The sequence below is a fragment of the Procambarus clarkii genome, chromosome 52 (genome assembly GCF_040958095.1).
Source record: "Procambarus clarkii isolate CNS0578487 chromosome 52, FALCON_Pclarkii_2.0, whole genome shotgun sequence".
In the NCBI taxonomy this organism is placed as follows: Eukaryota; Metazoa; Arthropoda; class Malacostraca; order Decapoda; family Cambaridae; genus Procambarus; species Procambarus clarkii.
Genome location: NC_091201.1, coordinates 28,020,015 through 28,044,201, shown reverse-complemented (window position 1 = coordinate 28,044,201; position 24,187 = coordinate 28,020,015). Strand labels below are relative to the sequence as shown.

Here is a 24,187-nt window from a genome sequence, read left to right as displayed (position 1 = left end):
CTCCTGATAAATAACTATAAAATAATTCCTAATATTTTATTGAAATGGTAGTTATTACTAGTAATAAAGCAAAACAACATCTTTAAAGTTCGCCAATGCAAATAAAAAGTCAAGAAAGGTAAATATAAATATAGAGTCTAGAATATTCTGGTAAGTGTTTATTTTGCGCTCGTTTGCCGGCAATTATTTTGTTCGATATTTATATTTAACTTTAGCGTACAATCTATAAAATTTCTAGGCTTCATATGCGTAGAGGATAAATTTTATATTATAAGTGCAATAACTAATGTACAAAATAATATTTTATATACTACGTGCGGGTATTTTAAGAAGTTTCAAGAAGGTTTGAGAGTGGGTGTAGAAGGAGACGGGTCGGGACGCTGCCTGGCCAATGTTTTCATGGTGAAGTGACGCGAAGAGTGCGCTCAACTCCACCGGTATATTACCTTCTCTCGCCTCCCTCACCGTTATCTCGGCTCGCCTTTGACCCTCAGCCACACCCAACTATGACTATGCAGCAGTGTTATAACAAGGGGTGTGGGCAAAAATATAAACTAGAAGACAACACGGATGGTAAGTGAAGGTTGACGGAAGACAGGTACACCTTAAATATTACGAGATCAATTTCTGGGAATGGTTTAGTTTTACTGGAAGGAAAAGTACTTTACAGTGTGGGATGATGTATGATGGTCTAGGCAAGGTACTCACCTTGGATGAATTTTTCTTCGTATATGATCTGTTGTCAGATCTGTTTGTGGTGAGATGTCAGTTAGTGCAGCTTATGGTTCCCCCGCAGCGGTCACCTTCAGTTACCTTGCGGTGATTCTGAAGATCAACGTCCCCGCGACCTGCTCTCTGACCAGACCTCCTGGTCACCCAGGCTGTTGAACGGGGCTGCTTGTAGCCTGAAGGACAGCCTGGTTGATCAGGATATCCTTTGGAGGTTTTTGTAGAGTTCTCGTTTAAACACTGAGAGGCTCATGTTGAACAGTCTTGGGCCTTTAATGTTATATTAAATACATACTTTCTCAGTATGTATTGCATCTGTGCTTTTCAACAGAGCTATTATGCACATTCTGACATGGCTCGTGGTCTTATGTGACATTATTTCCGTGTGCAGGTTTGTAACCGGTTCCTCTAATATTTTCCAAGTGTAAATTATATATATCTCTTCCCAGCACTCTAGAAAATACATGATTTAAGCATTTTAATAGGTCCCAAGTAATTAGTTTATTGAGTGAATTCTAGCAATAAATGATTTTTGCATACTCTTCAGGTCAGCAATTTCTCTATTTTTGAAAGGGGCTTTATTATGCAACAATATTCCTCTAAAGAAGCACAAGTATCATTGAAAAGTATAATTGGTATGACATCTCTTGCTTGAAACTGTTCTTGTTATCCAACCTGTCATTTCTCTTGTGGTTGTGACAACTAATGTGTGTTCTTTAAAGGTAAGGTTTTCTGACCTGACTACTCCCAGATCTTTTGCATTGCATTTTTGTTCTATAATGAATTGACTGCATTTTGTTTGATTCACATTTATATATTTATTCTTCCATAGTGAAGGAGCTGCAATTCATCTTCATTAAACATAATACTTTCTGTGGACCATTGAAAGGAACTGATTTACATCATATTGGAGGTTTGCAGTGTCCTCTGCTCATTGTAAAAATCCTGGTGTCATCTGCAAAGGATGATATGGTATTATGGTTTGTGTCCTTGCCTATGTCCGATATGAGGGAGAATACTGGAGCAAGCCAAGTACTCCTGGGGGACCTGAGCTTCTTCATGGTGGATGATCCAGATTTTATGTTGACTATTAGACACTGGATTTTTGTCAGAAAGGGGAATCTTCAATTTCCAATTTTTCCAGTGATTCCTTTTGAACACATTCTATATGCAATAACATCTATGGTCATATTTGACTAAGGCTTTTTCAATATGTGTGTACAGAATAGAACCAGTGAAGAGCCGGGGTGCCATAGGCACAATCGGAGAACACTGTACTATAAACATCATAGGTCCACAGGTTGTTCAACATACTCCCAATGAGTATAAGAAATATTGCCGGAATAACCGTGGACATCTTCAAGAGAAAACTAGATAGTTTCCTTCAAGGAGTGCCAGATCATCCAGGGCTGTGATGGATATGTGGGCCTGCGGGCCTGCTCCACGCAACAGGCCTAGTATACCAAGCTCTTCACAAGTAAAGTCTGGCCTCGGGCCGGGCTTGAGGCATAGAAGAACTCCCAAAACCCCATAAAGTAGGTATTAAGCAGGTATATTACATCAGCATTTTGTTGGTCTTCCATGTAAGGCCATGTTATTGGTCTAGCAATTGAGGTAAAAGTACAGTATACTGTTCAGAACCCATGTTGTCCAGAGGTGCTTGCACTTGAGATTCAGAGCTAACCCAAGCTAGTCCACTAGTATACATTAGGGATGTGTGAAGCACACCATTTCGTGTGATTGTACAAAATGGACCAAAATGTGGAATATCTAGTTTGGAAACTTAGAATTTAGGGACTGAAATGAGCACCTTTGTATGGTTTTATTGTTCATGTAAGGTTTTATCATGCTCCCCCACCCTGTGAAATATTGTGCATCAAATTCTAACTTCATTTGTACAGTACATAGCATTTGGATACCTTGAGATGAATTTGGGGCTTAGCATCCCTGCAGCCCTGGTTCTCGACCAGACCTCCTTTAGACCAGATAGTCTAAATCCGTCTCATAATTTCACATTTTAATTTATAACTTTATTTTCAAGATTATAAAGTCAACCTACGGCACCTTAAGCAGTTCCTCTTTGGTTGTCCTGGGGCAGTTATAAGAATGTAATAATAAAAGAAATTACAGAAGACCTATTAGCCCTTGTGAAGTACCACCTATATATGCCTAATGAAATTCCTCCATACATTATTAACTGAAAGTTACACAACAAGTGGGATCTGCAGTAAAAAATAAAATTACCCAAAACCTTAGGTCAAACAAACCTTTGAATTCAAGGAAAAGATAGTTCTTCAATTGTTTAAATCTCTGGTGTGCCCCCATTTGGATTATTGTATTTAAGCATGGAGACCTCATCTTCAGAAAGACAGCTTCCTTGGAGAAAGTTCAACAAGAGGCAACTAAGTTGACTCGTACCAGTAACAGTTGAGTGCCACAGCGGGGCGCTGGTGGCCGAGTGGACAGCACGCTGGATACGAAGTCCTGTGGACCGGGATTCGATTCCCAGTGCCGGCAGAATCAGATCAGCAGAGTTTCTTTCACCCTGATTCCCCTGTTACCTAACAGTAAATAGGTACCCATAACAGCCCAGTAAATAGCCCATAACAGACAGCTGTTATGGGCTGCTTCCTGGGGGGGGGGGGTGTATGTGAAAAAAAATTAGCTAGTTAGTAGTTAGAAACAGTTGATTGACAGTTGAGAGGTGGGCCGAAAGAGCATAGTCCAACCCTCACAAGTACAACTAGGTGAATACAAGGGCTAGCAACTGGTAATGGCCAGCAACCTATTCTACTTGACTACCACTCTGTTGCCAAACAAAAACAACCCATTTCCTTCCCCAGTCTGATCTTGTCCAGCTTATAGCCATGGGTGTAGGTTCTGACCTGGTCTGATAGTTTAATCATTACCCTGGCAGGCCAAGGAGATTTTCCACTGATCTTGTACAGGGATCATATGACAGCCATCCTTATTATCCAAGTTTGGGCTTCATCGCATCATTTTTAGGGGTTTGTAAGTCTTAAATTTGTATATACTGTACTGTACAGTACAGGTATTTGTTTTATTCGTAGCAAATTTGTCTAAGGGAGCCGGTCGGCCGAGAGGACAGCACGCTGGACTTGTGATCCTGTAGTCCTGGGTTCGATCCCAGGCGCCGGCGAGAAACATTGGGCAGAGTTTCTTTCACCCTATGCCCCTGTTACCTAGCAGTAAAATAGGTACCTGGGTGTTGGTCAGCTGTCACGGGCTGCTTCTTGGAGGTGGAGGCCTGGCCGAGGACTGGGCCGCGGGGACACAAAAAAGCCTCGAAATCATCTCGAGATAACCTTAAGATGGTGGCTTGACTTGGATTTGCCCATTTCCCTTCAACTGTGTAACCAGGTTATTTGAAATGCTTACTGGTGGTAGTGGGTGGATAGATCATTATAGCCTAGTAGAAACAAATTTCTGTACAGTACCCATAGGCCTAAAGCCATTGGCTTAATGAAACCGCTGATGGACTTGCTCAAGTTTCTTCATACTCTTTGACCCATTTTTATACTACGACTGCTTACAATATAATGTCAACCTTGAGGCGAGTTGTATTCACTTTAATAAATGTAAAACTGGAAAGTACAGTAGGTAAAGAACCTCATCTGGTTTAAAATTTGAAAACATTTGAATAAGCTTTCTATTTGGTAACTTTTAATTTTCACAGATGCGTGCGAGTATCACCCAGGTGCACCAATATTCCATGATGCATACAAGGGTTGGTCATGCTGCAACAAGAAAAGTACAGATTTTACTACATTTCTTAATACAAAGGTAAGAAATTTTTATGCATTCTAAATTCTGAAGGTGTTTTACATTGTTAAATTTGTTCTGGAAATTATTTTACTGTATATAACAATAATTGCATATGTATGTGGCCATTTGTACTTACAAGCGTGCACACTAGAGGTGTTGGATATGTCAAAGCTAGAAGATAGAAGGAAAAAGATGCGATGTGATCACCACTTGCAAAATAATAACGGGACTTAACCAATTTGACAAGAGAAGAATTTGTGAAATGGCAAGAACAAGTGGTTATAGATGCAAGCAAAGGAAATTAAGGTGCCAAAAAAATATTAGTTTTCTTTTGCAAACAGAAAAGTGAGCAAGTTAAGTGGAACAAATCAAGTGAGAAAGTTGTAGAGGCCAAAACCGTCGATAGTTTATGAGAATTATGACAGTGCTGGGAAGATGGAACACCACTAGCATAGCTCTCATCCTGTAACTACACTTTGGTAATTACATGCACGCACGTATATATATATATATCTGTACATACATTTTGTCATTACTGTACCTACATTTTCCTCCCCACCTTTCACTTTTTTTTTTTTTTAAGAAAATGGGGAATATTTTCAAAGTTTTGAAATGGCTTTGATTTGAATACAAGTTCTATATGGAATGGAAAAGCATGCAGCTGATTATCTGGTGTTTTTTGAATGGTATTTCTTTGGCATTATGTTTTATCAATATTTGTGGTTCACTTTTGTGTTGGCTATACAGTACTAAAAGATTAAAGAAACTTCAAAGTATATGTGTGCCTACAAATAAGGAACAATGGCATAATGCATAGTTTAAGGCCAACTGGAGATGCAGCCTTGTGCATCTAATTAATTTCATTAATTTCCCCAAATATTTAAAAATTATGCAAAAGTAACATATTATACAAGCTAACCATCAGTCATGATGACTGATGGAAGATTTTTGTTATAAATTTATTATTGCACCATTTTATGCAATGTTTTTGCCTAAATTATGAGTGTCAGTATCTCTTAAGTGCTGATTCCGCACAAAAAAAAAAAAAATTGCTGGCCATGGATGATACATAATAAACTGATGGGAAAATCAGCCATTATAAAGTCCTCAGAAATGACTGCTTTTAGCTTGCATATGAACCCTAGTGACATTAGAAAGCTATTCAGACTGGGTAAACAGTAACGAGCAATCCGTGTAGGTTACCAAGCTTGTTCACTCTTCAAGGTTGTTCAAGGATTCACCATCTTGGGTTAGGCTTCGGACCATTGTGTAAAATACAAGGGAAAAGGGGACAGTACCTGGTGTTGACAGTACCTGGACAGTACCATGTACTACTGTATACGGGAAGATGGCACACCTTTACTGTCTAGGTAATAGTGTGTATGAGGCTTGATCAGCCTGTAATGCATTAATCCTTTCCAGGGGCTACCTTTATTTTCATGATGGTAACTTTTGTAGAATCAGATGCTGTACCAGGTAGTATAATGGGCTCTCACTGAATTGCCTCAGTTTGTACTGCTCTATTCAGGTATAGATGGCAAGGATGAGCACAGTGAACTGGCTTGCGCTGAATTTACCACGGCTCTTGACCACTCGTTAGACATCTGTACCAGGTAAGGGGCTCATGCTGAATTATGTACTCTATGTGCATTCCGCTTTATACCTAAACCAGTTTTGTTCAGGTATAGCTGGCAAGACCGAACGAGGTAAAGGGGTTCATGCTTAATTCACCGTGGTACTTGTCCACTCTTTAAAACATACGTATAGTGCTAGGTAATGGGCCCGTGCTGAATTACATTCGTGCATGTTCTGCTTTATAAAACTAGTACTGTACTATTCAAGTATAGGTGGCAAGACTGAATGTGATGAAGGGAATAGAAACATATTTGTTACCCTGTTGGTAAAGTGTTGCCACCCATAATCCAAGCTTTGTATAACCACAGTAAAGGCTAATAACCCAGGAAGCATGAATGAAATGTATGGTAAATCTCGTATATTTGTGGGCTCGTTCTAAGAACTTTTCAATTCGGAGAAAATTGGAGTATTAAAATGATGGACCAATTTTAACTTTGCAGTGCAATGCATTTTAACCTTGATATATAGTTCCTGGAAAATTTAAGATTAGTAAAATTCGTAATCGAATATCTTTCACTAGAAACTTTGATTTTTTGTATGTGAACAAATTGCTAGTATTGGCTCCAGTGCATCATTGTATGAGCTAGAAACCTAATATTAAAGTTGTCAAATTGATTCATCATTAACATTCAAATACATTCTAAATTTTAACACGGAGATAGTGGTTTGTTATGGTCTAGAACATGCAAGGTTATCAGTTGATATTTTAAAAAAAATTAAAAATTTAATATTTCTTTAACAAATGTTAGAAATACAGTACAGTATTAGGTCTTTCTGAACTTCATGAATGAAGTCTTTCTGCTTGATTAAATTTTGTTGACAACCAACTTTCGCTTCAGGTTTTTATTACTCAAAGAATCAAAGTTCAACTGGCCTTTCTCAAATTAAATTTCTAAAGAGTTTTCATTCCAAAGTATTAACAAAGTTAGCCCTTTAGAGTAAACACACTCTGACCCTAGATATTTAAAGTTACCCTAGTTCAGTGCTGCAGATTTCGTTCCGACAAAAATAGCGCAACGTGGAAGTTTTTGTAAAAAGGGCTAACATAAAGATCAAAATAATATTGATGGTATGTATAATATGAAAACAATAAATCCACCCAGATATACTTTGAAGCTCACTCTTACTAATACTGTAGTCATTCTATTAGTTACAACACTTGAACCGAGGAGAATCGAAAAGTTTGCAACTTGCTTGGAGTTGGATCCTTTGCATTTTTTATCCTGTTTTAGATTTTCAGGATCAAGTAATTTTGTAAAAGATATTGTACATTATAAGCAATGTGTTAACAAGATGTAATTTCTAGAACAATCTCAGTACAATATTAATTGAAAGTTATTTGTTCAAACTTATCAAGGGTCACCATAACCCCCTGGGCTGTGCAATCGATTTACATGACAAAAATCCGGTGCGCATGTTTTTTTCTAATTTTTTTAATAATAATAATGTTAAAATTCATTCTCTGATCCAGGGAAAGTCTTAAAAAGTTATGTAGCTTTGGCTATGGTGGAGGGATGATATCGTACAATGACGTCATCGATTCGTGAGCATTCGTGCAGCAGGAGTCCTGCTGGGGTTATTGAGGCCAGGTGCATGGCAGGAGTTGCCACAATTATATTTATGCAAATTCTTTTCCATGTTACTCGTTTGCTTTTCACATTTTTTTCCCAGTTATATTATGCACTAGGGTGTCATTCTGAGTTTTTATAATGTAAGGTATGGGACATCATTACACACAAATATGCGTCGCTAATATGCTCACTGAAATGGTTTATTTACAGTAAATTATAAAAGATTTTGCTGTTGTAACACTGTGCACATGTTTGCTCGCTATTTATAAGTTTCTGCTCCATTATGAAACACTCGGTAATGAAATGTGGCTTGCGCGTCAGTTTCAAGCTATACTGTCGCCCATATGGTGCCAATTATGCCATATGTCGTCATTCAGAGCCCAACACTTTGTATAATTATTTTTATATGGTTTTCATTACTCCATATGGTTGAAATGTATTATACCGGGTAAACCAATCTTCAATTAAAACATTGCTGTGCATTATTTAAATTGTGATTTATTCAAGTTATTCAATACATACTATTGCAAATAAAGAGAAGAAAGTGATAAACAATCGATGAAACATCAGAGTAGAATACTGGGGCCGTGTGACACATACCTCGGTACAGTACAGTATTTGCAAAGTCGGCATCATGTGTTGACAGACGCCAGACCACATAGCCACCATGCAACCTTTCAGAGTGCCCCTGCCCAGTAAAAAGGTAAGTATTTACTTATATTAATGTTTTTCTTAAGTTTTATATACAAAAAATTCTATATGGAAAAATTTTCTTGTTTTTTTTCCTCAAGCAGGTATGACCATTTTTCCATAGCCACTGTCGAAGGGTTAAAACATAAAAGTTGAGCAGAGACTGTCCCCATATATGAACTTACTATCTTTAAGTCAGAATGGTACTTCATGACACATTAGTAAGTCCCCACCCCCTCCTGATTTATTTGTTCTGGGGGTAGTCTGCATAAGAGGGGAGTAGCATAAGAAATTTCTTGGAAAACTATACTTTAAATTTCAGTCCACTGACACTTGAACAGTTTACTGCACCTCTTTAGTTTTCTAAATTCAATCCCAAAGTCAGTGTTCTAACATAGGTTCTCTTCCCCTTTCCTGTGAAGCTAATGGTTTGTTGACAAAGGCTGCAGCCCTTCTTTGTGTTCCCTCTAACAGCAATCTGCTTTTACTGTTTCAGTCTATTCCTCTGGCAAAAATAGTAGTGTTCTATTAGGGGTGTATGAGTACAAGGAGGGGGGGAGAGGCATAGACAATGCTAAAGCCTTTTAAGTCACCTTTTCCTCTAAAGGCTAGTCTTGTGTACACAGCAGACTAGGGTTTGACCATAAGTTTCAATGAAGATATGTCTAGGAATTTTTTCCTCTGTAATTGTGGCAATCTGGACATGCACAAACTGGTGGCACTTCCCAAGTTGAGGTGGACAGGCTTAGTGACTGACACTGGTTGGCTTCGGCATTCCTTACCTGATTGGGGTGGCTGGCTGCCCATTGGTTAAACGGATTGGAGAAAATACTGGTTACCATATATGAGCTGGATATTGTCGTTTCTGAGTGTGTGTATTGTGTTTTTATTAGATTTACCCATCAGCTCCTAGTATATGCCATAATAGTCCAATAGTGTATTTTACCGTTTGGCATTGATCCATGCCAGTACAGTACAGTATTAAAGTAGCGAATCTATCAATATTAATTAAAGCTTGAATGATCTGGGTAAAATTTTGGGATATTAAGAATACAGTCTATTCCTCTGTATGTTGTTTGATGAAAAAAAGTATCAATTGATGAAATATTATCAATTGTACAGTACAGTATGAAAACAATCAGAAGTGTGATTGAGGTTTTGCAGTTTTTATTTCCTTAAGTGGTTTAACTTACCATGAATATTCTTGATCTTTCAGTATCTCTAGTTGTGTTTAGTAAAACCTAGTGTAGCTGGCTGATTGAGGAGGTTTACACTGCATCTTCTAGAGAAAACTAGATAGTTTTCTTCAAGGAGTGCTAGGCCAACTGGGCTGTGGTTGGTATATGGGCCTGCGGGCCACTCAAAGCCAACAGCCTGGTGGACCAAGCTCCCACAAGCCAAGCTTGGCCTCGGGCCGGGCTTGGAGTAGAAGAACTCCCAGAACCCCATCAAGCAGGTATCGAGCAGGTGCATCGTGCACAAATATGTGGAGAGATAATGCAAAAAGGGGGGGGGGAATTAATATTGGAAATGTCTGTAGTTAATAACATCATTTACTAGTAGCGTGCTTTTATTTAGCCTTTTTTATAACAGTTCAACTGGGGAATGAATGTAAGGAGAGGGAGGGGTTATCTTGAGATGATTTCGGGGCTTTTTAGTGTCCCCGCGGCCCGGTCCTCGACCAGGCCTCCACCCCCAGGAAGCAGCCCGTGACAGCTGACTAACACCCAGGTATCTATTTTACTGCTAGGTAACAGGGGCATAGGGTGAAAGAAACTCTGCCCATTGTTTCTCGCCGGCGCCTGGTATCGAACCCAGGACCACAGGATCACAATTCCAGCGTGCTGTCCGCTCGGCCGACTGGCTTCCCTTGGGGTTGGGGGAGGGATTGGTGTGTTGATAGAGATAAAGGACTGTATACAAATGTAAAGGTATTGGGACACTACAGTAACAGGGTGTTTACGATCCCTGAGTGCTATTTTGACTCGTGCATTCCATTTCATTTCACTAGCAACAAAAATATACAGGTATTGTATTTGGGTCTTTGGGTGTATTAACCCTTTGGTCATGGCACATCTGTCTCTGCCACACTTTTCTTGGCTCTGATAGTGCTTTAAAAACAAATCGTGTTTTCATTTGCATAATTGTATAGTATAGAAAGGCTTAAAGTATCTGATACTACTTAACAAATGTTTCCAGTGGACAAAATATTTTGACAAATAAAAGAAATGACAAAACTTGGCAGTGAATCGTCTATTATATTTTGGTGACAAAATACAGTAGGGGGGAAACTACTCATACCTACATTTGTTTACCCTTTGTTTTTTATACTGTATATACCTTTTATAATAAAAACTGAATGCCCTTTTCTTGTCTACCATTAATAGTTATTGCACTTAGATGGATTACTGGAATAAGGGTTTTCTGACAAATTAAAGTACCACTTGGGGTAATTTCTTTTAGAAAAGTGTGTACAGGAGTAGACTACTACTGATTACTCTTAGCAGGTTTAAAACTTTCCTTTACTTCTGGGTGAGCAGGGGCTAATGGTTAATGATTGCTACCTTTACAGGGCTTGAACCCAGATAAAATTACATACGAGGTTATGGGTGAGTGTACTGCACCACAAATGACTCGCTACCAAATGGATGCAGTGCCTAAATTTGTCCTGATGGCCAGGTGCCTAGATTAGTTTTTGTTCAGCTACTGACTTTTGCAAACAGTGGCATCAGGAGAAAATAATTGTTGCAAATTTGTAATTTTAGGAAATGTTCACTTAAAAAATATATCTATTATAGGGGTGCACCAAAGGAAGACATAACCCTGAAAAGCCAGTTGAACCAGAGAAGCCGAGGTTCGACCCATCAACGAGAGATGAAGTTATTACCGTCGAGTCACGTAAAACTGCCCCTGCACTTCCTAGGCCAGATTTTAGTTTTCCAATGAGACGACTTCCAGTTACTGTCACCCAGTCATTGAAACAAGTAAATACACTTTAGAAGTGTTACTATAGTTTTGTTTTTCATTTTCCATATATTAATTAGAAATGCCATAGAATATTTTACAGTATACTCAAAAGCAAATACTCTACTTGATGTAGTGTCAGTTCATTCACATAAATAATTTACTTTAATATTATTATTGCTCAACCCCTTACAGGCTCTAGAGAAGGCAAAAGGTCAAAAAGACACAGCTAATAAGGATGACAAGGAAGAACAGAATATTTGTGGAGTGAAAATTGGAGAAAATTGTAAAAACAATAGCTGTAAAATGGTAAGTTTCTCTAAATTTGATTTTCTGTAGTTGAATGATGGTTATCAGTCACTTAGATGGGAATGTGATAATTGTGATTGTGATGCTATATGGGAAGTAGACATAATTGTCTACTTCTACATAATTGTAGGAAGTAGACAATGATACAGGTTTATAATTGAGGGGGAAGTAGACCCCCTCAATTATAAACCTGTATCATTGACAAGTGTAATAGTTCAAATATTGGAAAAAAATAATTAAACTAAATGGGTAGAACACCTGGAGAAAAACTATATAATAACAGAGTATGGGTTTCGATCTAGAAGATGTTGTCTAACGAATTTACCGTTTCTATGATTGAGCCATAGAGATTTTATAGGAAAGAGATGGTTGGGTTGACTACATCTATCTGGACCTAAAAAAAGGCTTTAGATAGAATTCCACATAAGAGGTTGTTCTGGAAACTGGAACATATTGGAGGGGTGACAGGTAGGCTTCTAACATGGATGAAATATTTTTTGACAGAAAAATAAGGGCAGTTATCAGAGGCAATGTATCAGACTGGAGAAATGTCACGAGTGGAGTACCACAGGGTTAAGTTCTTGCACCAGTAATGTTCATTGTCTACATAAACGTTCTATCAGATGGAATAAAGAATTATATGAACATGTTTGCTGATGATGCTAAGATAATAGGGAAGATAAGAAACTTAAATGATTGTCATGCCCTTCAAGAAGACCTGGGAAAAATAAATATGGAGCCCCACTTGGCAAATGGAATTTAATGTGAATAAATGCCGTGTTATATGGAATGTGGAGTAGAACATAGAACCACCATAACCTATAAATTGTGAGAAATCTTTTCAAGAATTCTGATAGAGATCTAGGGTTTTTTTTAGATGGAAAACTATCACCTGAGGACCACATGAAGAACATCGTGCAATGAGCCTATCTACACTTTCTAACTTCAAAATTGCTTTTAAATACATGGATGGTAACATACTAAAGAAATTGTTCATGACTTTTGTTAGATCAGAGCTGGAATATACAGCGGTTGTATGGTGCCCATATCTTAAGAAGCACATCAACTTGAAAAAGTGCAAAGATATGCAATTAAATGGCTCCCAAAACTGAAGGACGGGAGCTACGAGGAGAGATTAGAGGTAATTATTACGCCAAAACTGGAAGATGGAGGAAAGAGGACATATGATCACTACGTACAAAATAGTAATGTGAATCGATAAAACTGATTGGGAAGAATTTGTGAGAACTGGAACTTAAAGAACAAGAGGCCTAGATTTAAACTAACTAAACAAAGCTGCTGAAGAAATATAAGAAAATTCACTTTCACAAACAGAGTGGTAGACGGTTGGAACAAGTTAGGTGAGGTGGTGGTGAATGGCAAAACAGTCGGTAATTTCAAAGCCTTATGACAGTGCTGAGAAGATGGGACACCACTGAGCGTAGCGCTCATCCTGTTACTACACTCAGAAAAATTACACGCACGAGTGATAGGGAGGGGAAGTGCTGGGAAAGATAGGAGATGCAGATGATTGTTATGCCCTTCAAATTGATCTAGATAAAATAAGTGTTTAGAGTGTTAAGTGACAGATGGAATTCAATGTGAATAAATACCACGTTATGGAATGTGGAATCGGAGAATTTAACACACAACTTACAAATAATGTGAAAAGGAATTACAGTACAGAACTCTAATAATGAGACTTGGGGTGGTTTTGGATAGTAAGCTGTTGCCAGTGGAAAACGCAAAGAATATTTGTGAGAGGAGCGTGTGCATCACTTTCCAATTTCAGACTTGCTTTTAATTATTGTATATGGATTGTGAAATGCTTAACAAACTGTTCATGACTTTTTTGAGACCAAAATTGGAATAGGCAGCAGTTGTATGGTGCCCAAATCTCAAGAAGCGCACAAATAAACTGGAAAAGATGCAATGGCATGCTACAAAATGGCTTCCAGAACTGAAAAAAAAAGTTATGAGGAGAGACTAGAGGCGTTAAACATGCCAAAACTAGAAGTTAGAGGCGATAATGATAATCGCTTATAAAAGACTAACCTAAATAGACCAAATTGACAAAGAGGAGTGCCTGAAACAAGCAACTTAACGAACAAGAGGATACAGATTCAAGTTAAGGAAACAGAGGTGCCGAAATAATATTAGAAAATTTTATTTTGCAAACAGAGTGGTAGATAGTTGGAACAAGTGAGAAAGAGGGTGATGAAGGCCAAAACAGTCCATAGTTTTAAAGCATACTACAAAGGGTACTGGGAAAATGGGACACCATGAGTATAGCTCTCATCCTATAACTATACTTAGGTAATTACATACACACATTCAAATTTTTTTTTTAAATTTATGGTTGGAGTAATGTTTAAGAAATTGTTCAACATTTGTGATGATCAAAATTTGAAAGTTCAGCAGTGGTGTGGTGTCCATATCTCCAAAAGCACATGAATAAACTAAAAATTGTGCAAAAACATTCTGCTAAATTATTTCAATAACTGAAGAACAAGAACTATGAGAGGCTGAAGGTGTTAAATATACCAAAGCTAGAAGATAAGCTTCCAGCGATTAAGCAAATTGAGAAATAACGCTGGACACTGAACAAAACTCAATACTGATAATTTAGAGAACCACAGTATTCTGTGGTTCTCTACATGAAAGATGCTGGAAGGCCAGGTCCCATCATGCAAAGTAGAATAACCACGTACTGGAGTGAAAGATATGGAAGGAATTGTAGAATAGAACCAGTGAGGAGTAGAGGTGTCTTGGGTACAATCAGACAACACTAAGCATCAGAGGCCCACAGCTGTTCAACAGCCTCCCAGCAAGCATTAGAAATACAGTACTGTATTGCCAGAACAAAGATGGATTTCTTCAATAACCAATTGGATAATTTCTTGCAAGAAGTGCTGGAACAACTGGGCTATAATGGATGTGTGAACCTGCGGGCAGCTGCTAGCAACAGTTTGTTGGACCAAGTTATAATAAAGTGAGCTTGGCCCTGGGCCTGGCTGAGGAAGTAGAACAACTCCTTGAGAACCCTCTCCAGGTATGGTCCAGGTAAGAATTTATAAGGAAAGAGATGTCATCACCACATACAAAAAGAGACTGAAATTAACACTGTTCACAAGGAGGAATTGTTGAAATGCAACTTTAAGAACAAGAGGCCATAGTTACAAGCCAAGGAAGCAAAATAAATGCACAGACTGGAGAAAAACTGGAAATAGAACTAGTCAAATCCACCGTGAGAATTGACTCTTAGACAACGGTTATGTTGTTCATTCACAAGGTAATGTGGTTATCGTCATGATTTTAAACAAATATTGTCTGTAATGTACATGTATGATGCAAATACAGATATAATAGCTCTATGGTTGCAATGGAATTTGACTTGACTCATGGGGGGGGGGGATCCTGTCATTTAATAGTTACATTACTGTGTGACTGTGGTTATTATAAATGTTACTAGGTGAATGCTGTCATTGTATAAAATGCCATCATAATTACATAGGTATACCAATGATGTTAATATTGTTTTCAGAACTCCATATGGTTGTAATTAGATTTACCACATGGAGATAAATTTGAACCATAATCGTGCATTGTGTACTAGGAACCTGCCATCGTCTGTGGATGGCGCATTGGTGGGCTTATGCCTGTTTCAATCTACTATTGTTGCCCATATAGTGCCAATTATGCCCTGTCATTATCCAGAGCCCAACACCATTGTATATTATGTTTATATGGCTTTTCACTACTCCATATGATTGCAATGATGTATACCAGATAAACCAATCAACAGTTAAGTTATCTTGAGGTCATCTTGAGATGATTTCGGGGCTTTTTAGTGTCCCCGCGGCCCGGTCCTCGACCAGGCCTCCACCCCCAGGAAGCAGCCCGTGACAGCTGACTAACACCCAGGTACCTATTTTACTGCTAGGTAACAGGGGCATAGGGTGAAAGAAACTCTGCCCAATGTTTCTTGCCGGCGCCTGGGATCGAACCCAGGACCACAGGATCACAAGTCCAGCGTGCTGTCCGCTCGGCCGACCTGGCTCCCTGCATTATGCATTATTTGAATGATTTAATAAGGTATTCAACACACATACTCTTGTAGATAAAGTGATAAACAATCAATGAAATATCCAAGTAGAACACAGGAGTCGTATCTCGCGTACCTCGGTGTCAGCAAAGTCGACATCATGCGTTGACAAATGCCAGACCACATAACCATTATGCAACCTTTGAGTGCCTCCACCCAGTAAAAAAGTAGATATTCGCTTAATTTAGTTTTTCTTACATTTCGTGTGGAAATTAATAATTCTATAATGAACATTTATTTTTTTAAATTGTATTTTTTGTGCATGGGGGTGGTTGATAATTTTTCCACAGCCACTGTCCAAGGGTTAATCAAATCAGTACACCTGAAAAATTCTAAATGGTCATTACTAAAGGATACACTTGTAGGTGACTACTGTACTTAAACCTCAGTGTTCAGCAGCTATCAAGGTGTCAACTCTTATACTCTTGACACTATACTGCATCTCTCTTCAGTACTCTGCCGTGATCTGTACTCTGTATGGCCTGATTGCACTGAGCTTCATATCTTAGAAATTATATTCCTTGTCATAATTTTTTGCAGTGACATTCATTGCCTTTTAGAGAGAGAAAGAGAGAGTAGAATTATTTACAACATTTTCTGTGAATGGTTCACAGAAAACATGGTTCTGTGTACAGTATTTTAAAATTGGGAGTGTTTTAATTATTGTTACACGTGTTTGCAGATTTATGAAGGTGAACACAGTAATCTGGACATTTGCAAGTACCATCCTGGAATTCCCATATTTCATGAAGGACTCAAGTACTGGAGTTGTTGCCAAAAGAAAACCACTGACTTCTCCGAGTTCTTGGAGCAGTTGGGCTGCACTACTGGCCATCACTGCTGGGTAAAGCTGGTAAGCCTTGCACTTCTCTTAACTTTTAATTAATGAAGTTTTATATACAACACAGTATATAGGAAAATGCTGAATTTGTTTATTGTATATTAATAAGCAAGAGGGATGTAAGTGTTTATCGATGTAGAGAGATTGCTGAGATTTGGCAGTAGGGAATAAATACCTAGAGGTTAGAATTGTTGTAGAAGGGAATTGTTGTAACTCTAGCATAAATATTTAGACAACCTTTACATTATATGAACTCTCCATTTTCTGTATTCATAACTCATGAAAATATGACAAGATTAAAAAATAGAGTAAATAAGGCCATTCTTCAAGAGAATCAACATTGGGGTGATATGGTTAATGACCCTAGACATGCCCAGTGTTATTGTGAAGAAGTTTACTTACTGTGCTAATTTAAGTGCACAGAGAAAAATATGTATATTTTGAAGTAAAATATATAAAGTTCTCTTAAATTATGAATTGGCAATTTTTACTTTGATTTTGTGCTTCATAATAGTACTGTACAGACTTTTTACCATCCATGATGGTACTGATTCATGGTACTGTAGGTTGGGCACTACCGGAAGGCAAGTTCTGGTGCCAGTTGATTCCTACTCTGCTTTAACGTTCATTTCATTATAGAAATACTTTATCTAATTTTTGCTATAAATCATTGAAGCCAATTCTCCTTTCTGTGAGGATCCCCTATGGCTCCCTGGAGTTACTGGGGTAATATGCAATACATTAGACCAGGGCTTTAGTCAGTAGAGTTCTGCCTACCGAGGACCATGAGCCAGAACCTGGTCCCCTCAGAATCGCCCTTGCCCCTGGAACCCCCCTTCCCCTGTGGTTGGGGGTTTACCTTATCTGCCATCGACTGGGGGTTAGGCACCCAAAAAAGGTAGGCCTAACAAGGCCCTTATGACCTTTTAAGACCCCACAAGGCTAGAAAAATATAAACGAAAGCTGAACAGAGAGGTAGAACTCTGCAATTCCCAAGGAAACAAGCAAACATCACACCATGCTGTCCACGCCCCCCTCAGGTTGGGGAGGGGGAGCCGACCGCCCAACCTCAGTTTGTTGACTAAAGCGATCTAGGGTGGACGTCATCTCTGGTCTTGATTTCCAAGCAGAGTTTACCTTCATGCTGTCCTCTGTGGTGTCGTTGTGTGTGGTGGCCAGGTGTCCTCAAGAGTACCAGGGCTGTTAGATATTATTAGCAAAATAAAAGTGAGGCGATTTGAAATGGTCACATAATATTAAAAAAAAAAAAAAAAAAAAAAAAAAAAAAAAGCTAGGTCAGTCAAACAGTGGTGACATGGACTGCCAACCAGCAAGCTAGGACACTCTCCCGAAATGAGCACACTCGGGAAGGTAGCTAGGACTAAAATTGGATTGACAAAGGATGGACAGTGTGATGGTGGTCTTAACTATGCACGTAGAAATGAATAAGTGGACGGGGGTGGGGAAGGAATATAAGAGAATATTAAGAAAAAAAAATGAAGGGAAAATAAGGTGTTAGCAGTGGGTAAAGGGTTCTCTTTACTATGAGATATGACAAAGTGGCTGCATGCAAAGTGGTGCAGTAGCAGCACATATTGGCCCAAGTGTGTGTAATAAATGCATATAAAAAAGGAGAAAATAGGGAAATGATTGCATGATGGTTTTTGCCTTGTAGTACACGATACTTTAAAAGGAACTAACATAAATGTTAATGTTGATTAGACGAAGGTTGAATTGTATTTGGTTTACTTATGCATGTATATTAAAATGTTAATAGTAGCTACAGCCATATTTTTTTTTCCAGGAAGCAAAAAAGGTGGCTGCCTGTCGATATGATTGGCATCAGACTGCTACCCATGTGTGTGTAGCAGTCTATGCAAAGCTGACTGATCCTGCTCCAACCTATGTAGAAGCTAATCCCATCAGATTAAATGCAAATATTGTCTTCGGAGAGGAAAATGTGTTTTCTTTGGATGTTGAACTTACCGGGGTAAGTTGACGATGACATGTAAAATAAAAACATGGTCTTGAAGTAATAATGAGCTGGAAAAAAGTACTATATAGAGTCGTTGTGGTATCGACACTAAACTAGTGATAGTCGAAGACTCCTCCCCCGTTATTTTCATGGTACACTTGCTTTTATTTCTTCTACATTTCTATTTTTATGCCACCACCGGGAAAGGCACCCAGAAACTCGGCGAGACAAAACAAACTGGCTTCAAATGAGGCTGGAGCTTTGAGAACCATTGAAAGAACACCCCTAACAATGTAAACAAATGATTGAAATCTCTTAAAACTAATGCCAGCTCATTCTCTCCACCTCCTCCACTCATTTGCCCCACCACCTCTTCCCCCCCCCCCCACTCATTTGCCCCACCACCTCCCCCCCCCCCCACTCATTTGCCCCACCACCTCTCCCCCCCCCCCCCCCCCCACTCATTTGCCCCACCCCCACTCATTTGCCCCACCACCTCCCCCCCCCACTCATTTGCCCCCCCCCCCCCCACACACACACACACTCGGGAGGAGTTGGCTCCTGGTCAGCCATTAACCACTGTTCCACACCAACCGAGAAAACTGTCAGTGGGGAAAACTATGCCAACCGAGAAAACACCTTTTGAATATTTCGTTCCCATTAAAAACACATGCACGGTAGGTTATGAAGGAAATGAACTCTTGGGACCTCCAGTGAAAGGCAACCATCTTGGAAAAAATTCCCAGAATGTCCTAGGGCTGCTGGCTGGCTTGGTACTGAGTGAGCAACCATGGGTGGCGCACGCATCTCTGGCTCCCAAACACCTGTCTGACACGGTGTTGAAAGATCGCTCTGTCGGTGAAATTCAGACCTTATTGCTTGAAGAACATAAGGGTCATGATATTGATGAAGCCAAGTGCAATAAGGACCTATCATAAAGGTTGGATGCAAGTGATTCAGCACCGATGAGGATGATACAGCGAGCGTATCCAGTTGTAGCTTAGAGTGCCACTTTTGCCCACCCATGCCATCTTCAATTTTTATAGATAATAAATAGATGAATCGTTTTCTGGGTTCAGTGACGATGCCTCTGATACATGTAGCATAGATGAACAGTGTTAGCGGCTTCCATGGTGGTGTTTTCCATAAATGTTTTCAAGAATGGTTGAATATCTTCTAGTGAGGGACCTTACAAAGCAATCTTGTCAAAACCACCTTACAAATTGATCTTTTCCTGTAATCTTTTCAAGACTACCTAATGTTTTACAAGCTTGGCTACATACCACCTACAGGTACTAAAGCCAAGGGGTGTACATTAGTGCGTTGTTTGCAAGCACACAGAACGAAGAAACAGGAAGCGAAAATCTATCCGTACCGTGCAACGAGAGCGAAGTCACACTGTGTTCCACGGACTGCTTCATTGATTATCACTCGCTTCCAAGGTACTGAGTGTGTAATACAGTGTGTTACTGTGTAAATAGTGTGTGAAACTGTATATGTTAAAAATTCACTAAAATTACAATAAGAAATATTGCGACAATAAACATTTATTGTGGACACATTACTGACACATGTATCACAGTTCCATGGAACATTATGAACATTCTACTGTATACATATTGTAAAGGACACAAATGTGCATCATATATGATAAAAACAATGTATACAACTGCATTGGAAATGCATAGAACAAATAATTTAAAATAAATTTGTGGCAACTCGCGGTGCTTGAATGGCGTGCGACCGCCTCTGGGAGCTTCATGCGTGTGCGACCAACCCGTGACGCCCCCTTCTCCACATCCCCATAGCCAAAGTAAGTGGAATTTTTTAGTTTTTTTTACATGTATGTGTTCAGGAGTGGGAATTTTATCATTTTACAAAGATAAAAAAAAATGTTTGCGAACACTTAGTTTTACGTGCACAGGGGGAATGTCACAATAAACTCGGCACATCACAGTGGTTAAGCCCACCCTCAGTTCTGTGGTAGATGTAAACAACCTCCCAACAACCTAGGGCTGGATTTACGAAGCAGTTGTGCAAGTACTGTATAGTACTTGCAAAACTTTTCATTCTGATCATGTTTGTGGTGCTTATGTTGCAATTGAGGAAGCTATTGTATTTAAGAACACTGATGCTCATAAGAACATTGCCTCATGCTATGACACCTCCAGAACATTCATAACTTTACATAAGCTGTGCATAAGTCAAACTTTCCTTGACTATACAACTTGTGCAACCAGGAACTCTAAATACAGTACAGTAGTGGAACCTTGGTTTACGAATGCTTTGGATTACAAGTTTTCTGTGGGGAGCCCCTTAGTCTCCCTGGAGCTATCGGACTATTATGCGATACATTAGACCAGGGCATTAGTCAATGGAGTTCAGCCTACCGGGGACCACGAGCCAGAACCTGGCCCCTTTAGAGAGAGACAGGGAGCAATGGCCCCTGGAAAACTCTTCCCCCCCCCCCCCCCGTGGTAGAAGGTTTTCCTTATCTGCCATCGACCTGGGTTAAGCACCCAGAATGGTAGGCATAACAAAACAGACCCTACATGGGTAAGAAAATTGCAACCAAAAACTGAAAAGGCAGAACTCCCTCAAATCCCAAGGAAACGAGCAAACATCACACCTTGCTGACCGGGACCGGGACCCCCGCACCTCCGTGCACTTCTTGTCTTGGCTTCTGCTTGTCGAGGGGGCCTTTGGTGCAGCTTTTGTGCCAGTTCCTTCTCTAGAGCCGTCATTGTCTGGTTGGCGTGTTGCTTGTAAGTCGGCTTCTTGCTTTTCTTTTATTTTTTTTTTATTTTTTTCTGAGTGGGCACTGGTCCCTTCGTGGATCGCCCCATTGGTTTTACCATTGGTTTTACCAATGGGTAAAGCCAATGGGGCTTTAAAATTTACCAATGAGCAAACAACTTGCTCTGTTTGCCCACGCTTGGTCCCGTGATTCGTGGGGGGGTTCGGTTCATGTCCTGTGGCCTGTGGTGGTGTTAGGCGGCAGCTCCTCCTCCTGGGAGGGTTTGTAGTTGATGGGACGGGCTTCTTCCCCCTCGCTCCGTCAGATCATCTTGTTCTCGTCCTGTAACGGGACTGAGCGGGTCTTCGGTTCATTCTGGTTTTATCTTGTCTGTACCGCTGGCTTCCTTCAGGATGTGTCTGTCCCAGTTCCATCTTCTTTTGGGGCTTGGCTATTGTGTAGTATGTCTGGCCTTTTGGGTCTCGTGTTGGAGTATCTCGCTTCCTCTGGGACTGGTTCATTTTCGTGGTGGGGTGGCTTGCTCTTCTTCATTGGCCTTCCTTTGGCCAGCTTCTGGCACCTCACATTTCTGCGTTTTACCCGGTTCGTGGTGGCCTATCTACGTCTGCTAGGTATTCAGGGTGTTGGCCCACCTCGACGGCTGGTTGGTGTGGGCTCCCATCCGTTCTGCCTGTCTGCTCGCCTGGAGTGGTGGTTTTTTCCCGGTTCGCCGGGTTCGGGTTCTTGGTGAACTGGAGGAAGTCCCATCTGGTTCTGTCTCGGGTTCGGACCTGTCTGGGTCTTGTTTGGGACGTTCAGACCGCTTCCATATGTCTCCATTCTGGAGACATAAGGATGTCATTTACTAAAGCACTCTCTTTATCAAAACATTCTTGAAAAGCCACTAATATGCATAGCATTTTAGGCCGTCACTTGCCATTGTCACTTTAGCGGCCACCTTTCATACACCATTGTCACTTCAGCGGCCACTTTTTATACACCATTGTCACTTCGGTGGCCACTTGATACATCTGTCAGGCAAGCATTTGAGGAAACATGGACCATGTTTATTATACAAGATTGTGGCCTTGATGCCATGGATAAACCCAATGGTTATTCAACATTACCATGATTGGTGATGTACCAATCACCACATGTACTGGTGGAGGTTCACCAGTAATCAGGAAGCCTGGTCAGAGTGTGGGCCGCATGGATGTTGATCCTGGGAATCATCGACAGGTGTAAGTTGCACTTGTCATCTTTGCATTCCTTGCCATTGAATTATTCATTGTATTGTTCCCCTCCCCCTAATTGAAATTCCTTTATTATTTATTTTATTTTATTCTTAAATGGTTCTTCTTCAGGATGTACATGTACTGTATTCAGTATAAGTTATGAAAACTAACTTTTGAATTTGACTAAAGTACAAGGGGTGGTAATTGTGTAGTGTGTATAATATCTGCAATACGTAAGCTAGTAATCATAACAAATGTGATGTGTTTAAGGTATATAACAGCAGTTGATGCCCTGCCATCTTAGCCAAACTGAAAAATTATGCATAACACAGTACAGAAGCAATGTTCACCAGTAATCAGTAAGCCTGGTCAGAGTGTGGGCCGCATGGATGTTGATCCTGGGAATCATCGACAGGTGTAAGTTGCACTTGTCATCTTTGCATTCCTTGCCATTGAATTATTCATTGTATTGTTCCCCTCCCCCTAATTGAAATTCCTTTATTATTTATTTTATTTTATTCTTAAATGGTTCTTCTTCAGGATGTACATGTACTGTATTCAGTATAAGTTATGAAAACTAACTTTTGAATTTGACTAAAGTACAAGGGGTGGTAATTGTGTAGTGTGCATAATATCTGCAATACGTAAGCTAGTAATCATAACAAATGTGATGTGTTTAAGGTATATAACAGCAGTTGATGCCCTGCCATCTTAGCCAAACTGAAAAATTATGCATAACACAGTACAGAAGCAATGTTTCACTTAATATTTTATTACTATTATTAGTCTGTTGAACAAAAGCCATAAGTTCTTTATGCTTAAATTGGGACATCTTTTTACAGTTGATTGATGTAGACCAGAGCAGTGTAAGCTTAGCAGCATCCAAGGTAGAAATAAAATTGCGGAAAGCTGAACCATCAAGCTGGCGCACCTTAAACACTCAGAGAGAACAGAATTCTGATAACAAGACTGACGACGAAAAGGCTGATGAAAAAGCTGAAGATGGAGGATTGGAACAAATGGTTGATGCTGTTGATCTTGGTGATCTTTGAGAGCAGCACTATTCTTAGAAGAGCTTCAATGTTTTAGAATGTGCAATAAGGTGTCTTAACCACTTTTACATGAACAATCTTTAAAAAAATGTAGGAGCATTTTTTCTTTTTATTCTAGAATGTTCAGGGTATTGAATTGGTCAAGAACATCCATTTTGAATTGTTTGGGTCATTTTAATCAACAAGTTTTAAAGCAAAATAACATACATTTCCTCTAGTACCACTGTAAATTTTAGTACTTGGTTTATCAGGAGGGCATCAATGTATGTTAATGCAAGACCTAATAATAATAATAATAAACATGTTATGAACTTTGTGTTTTTTAAATTGAGCTTCCAGTATGTAAAAAAAAAAGAAAAAAAAAAAAAAGTGTGTAACTACTTAAGAGTATAAATTACAGAAAGTTCTTCAGATGTTGGCATTGGTTTCCCTCTCGGAAGCACTAGCATAAAACAGCAATGAGAGAAGATCTTGTAAAAGATTTTGAACAGGGCCTGCTGCCTGGCTTCCATGATATCAGAGACCTGGCTTTGGTGAAGGAACCAAGAACGCTCCCTA

The 24,187-nt window shown here is 39.5% G+C and overlaps 1 protein-coding gene across 1 annotated transcript; it reads left to right on the top strand.

The window, feature by feature from the left end:
- The first annotated feature begins 373 nt into the window (after positions 1-373).
- mora (CHORD-like protein) lies at positions 374-23,943 on the top strand. The gene is made up of 7 exons (XM_045750730.2): positions 374-573; positions 4,427-4,533; positions 11,210-11,395; positions 11,571-11,684; positions 16,472-16,642; positions 18,435-18,620; positions 23,420-23,943. The coding sequence occupies exons 1-7, from the start codon at positions 507-509 to the stop codon at positions 23,627-23,629; spliced, it is 1,041 nt and encodes a 346-aa protein (XP_045606686.1). The 5' UTR covers positions 374-506; the 3' UTR covers positions 23,630-23,943.
- The last annotated feature ends 244 nt before the right edge of the window (positions 23,944-24,187 follow it).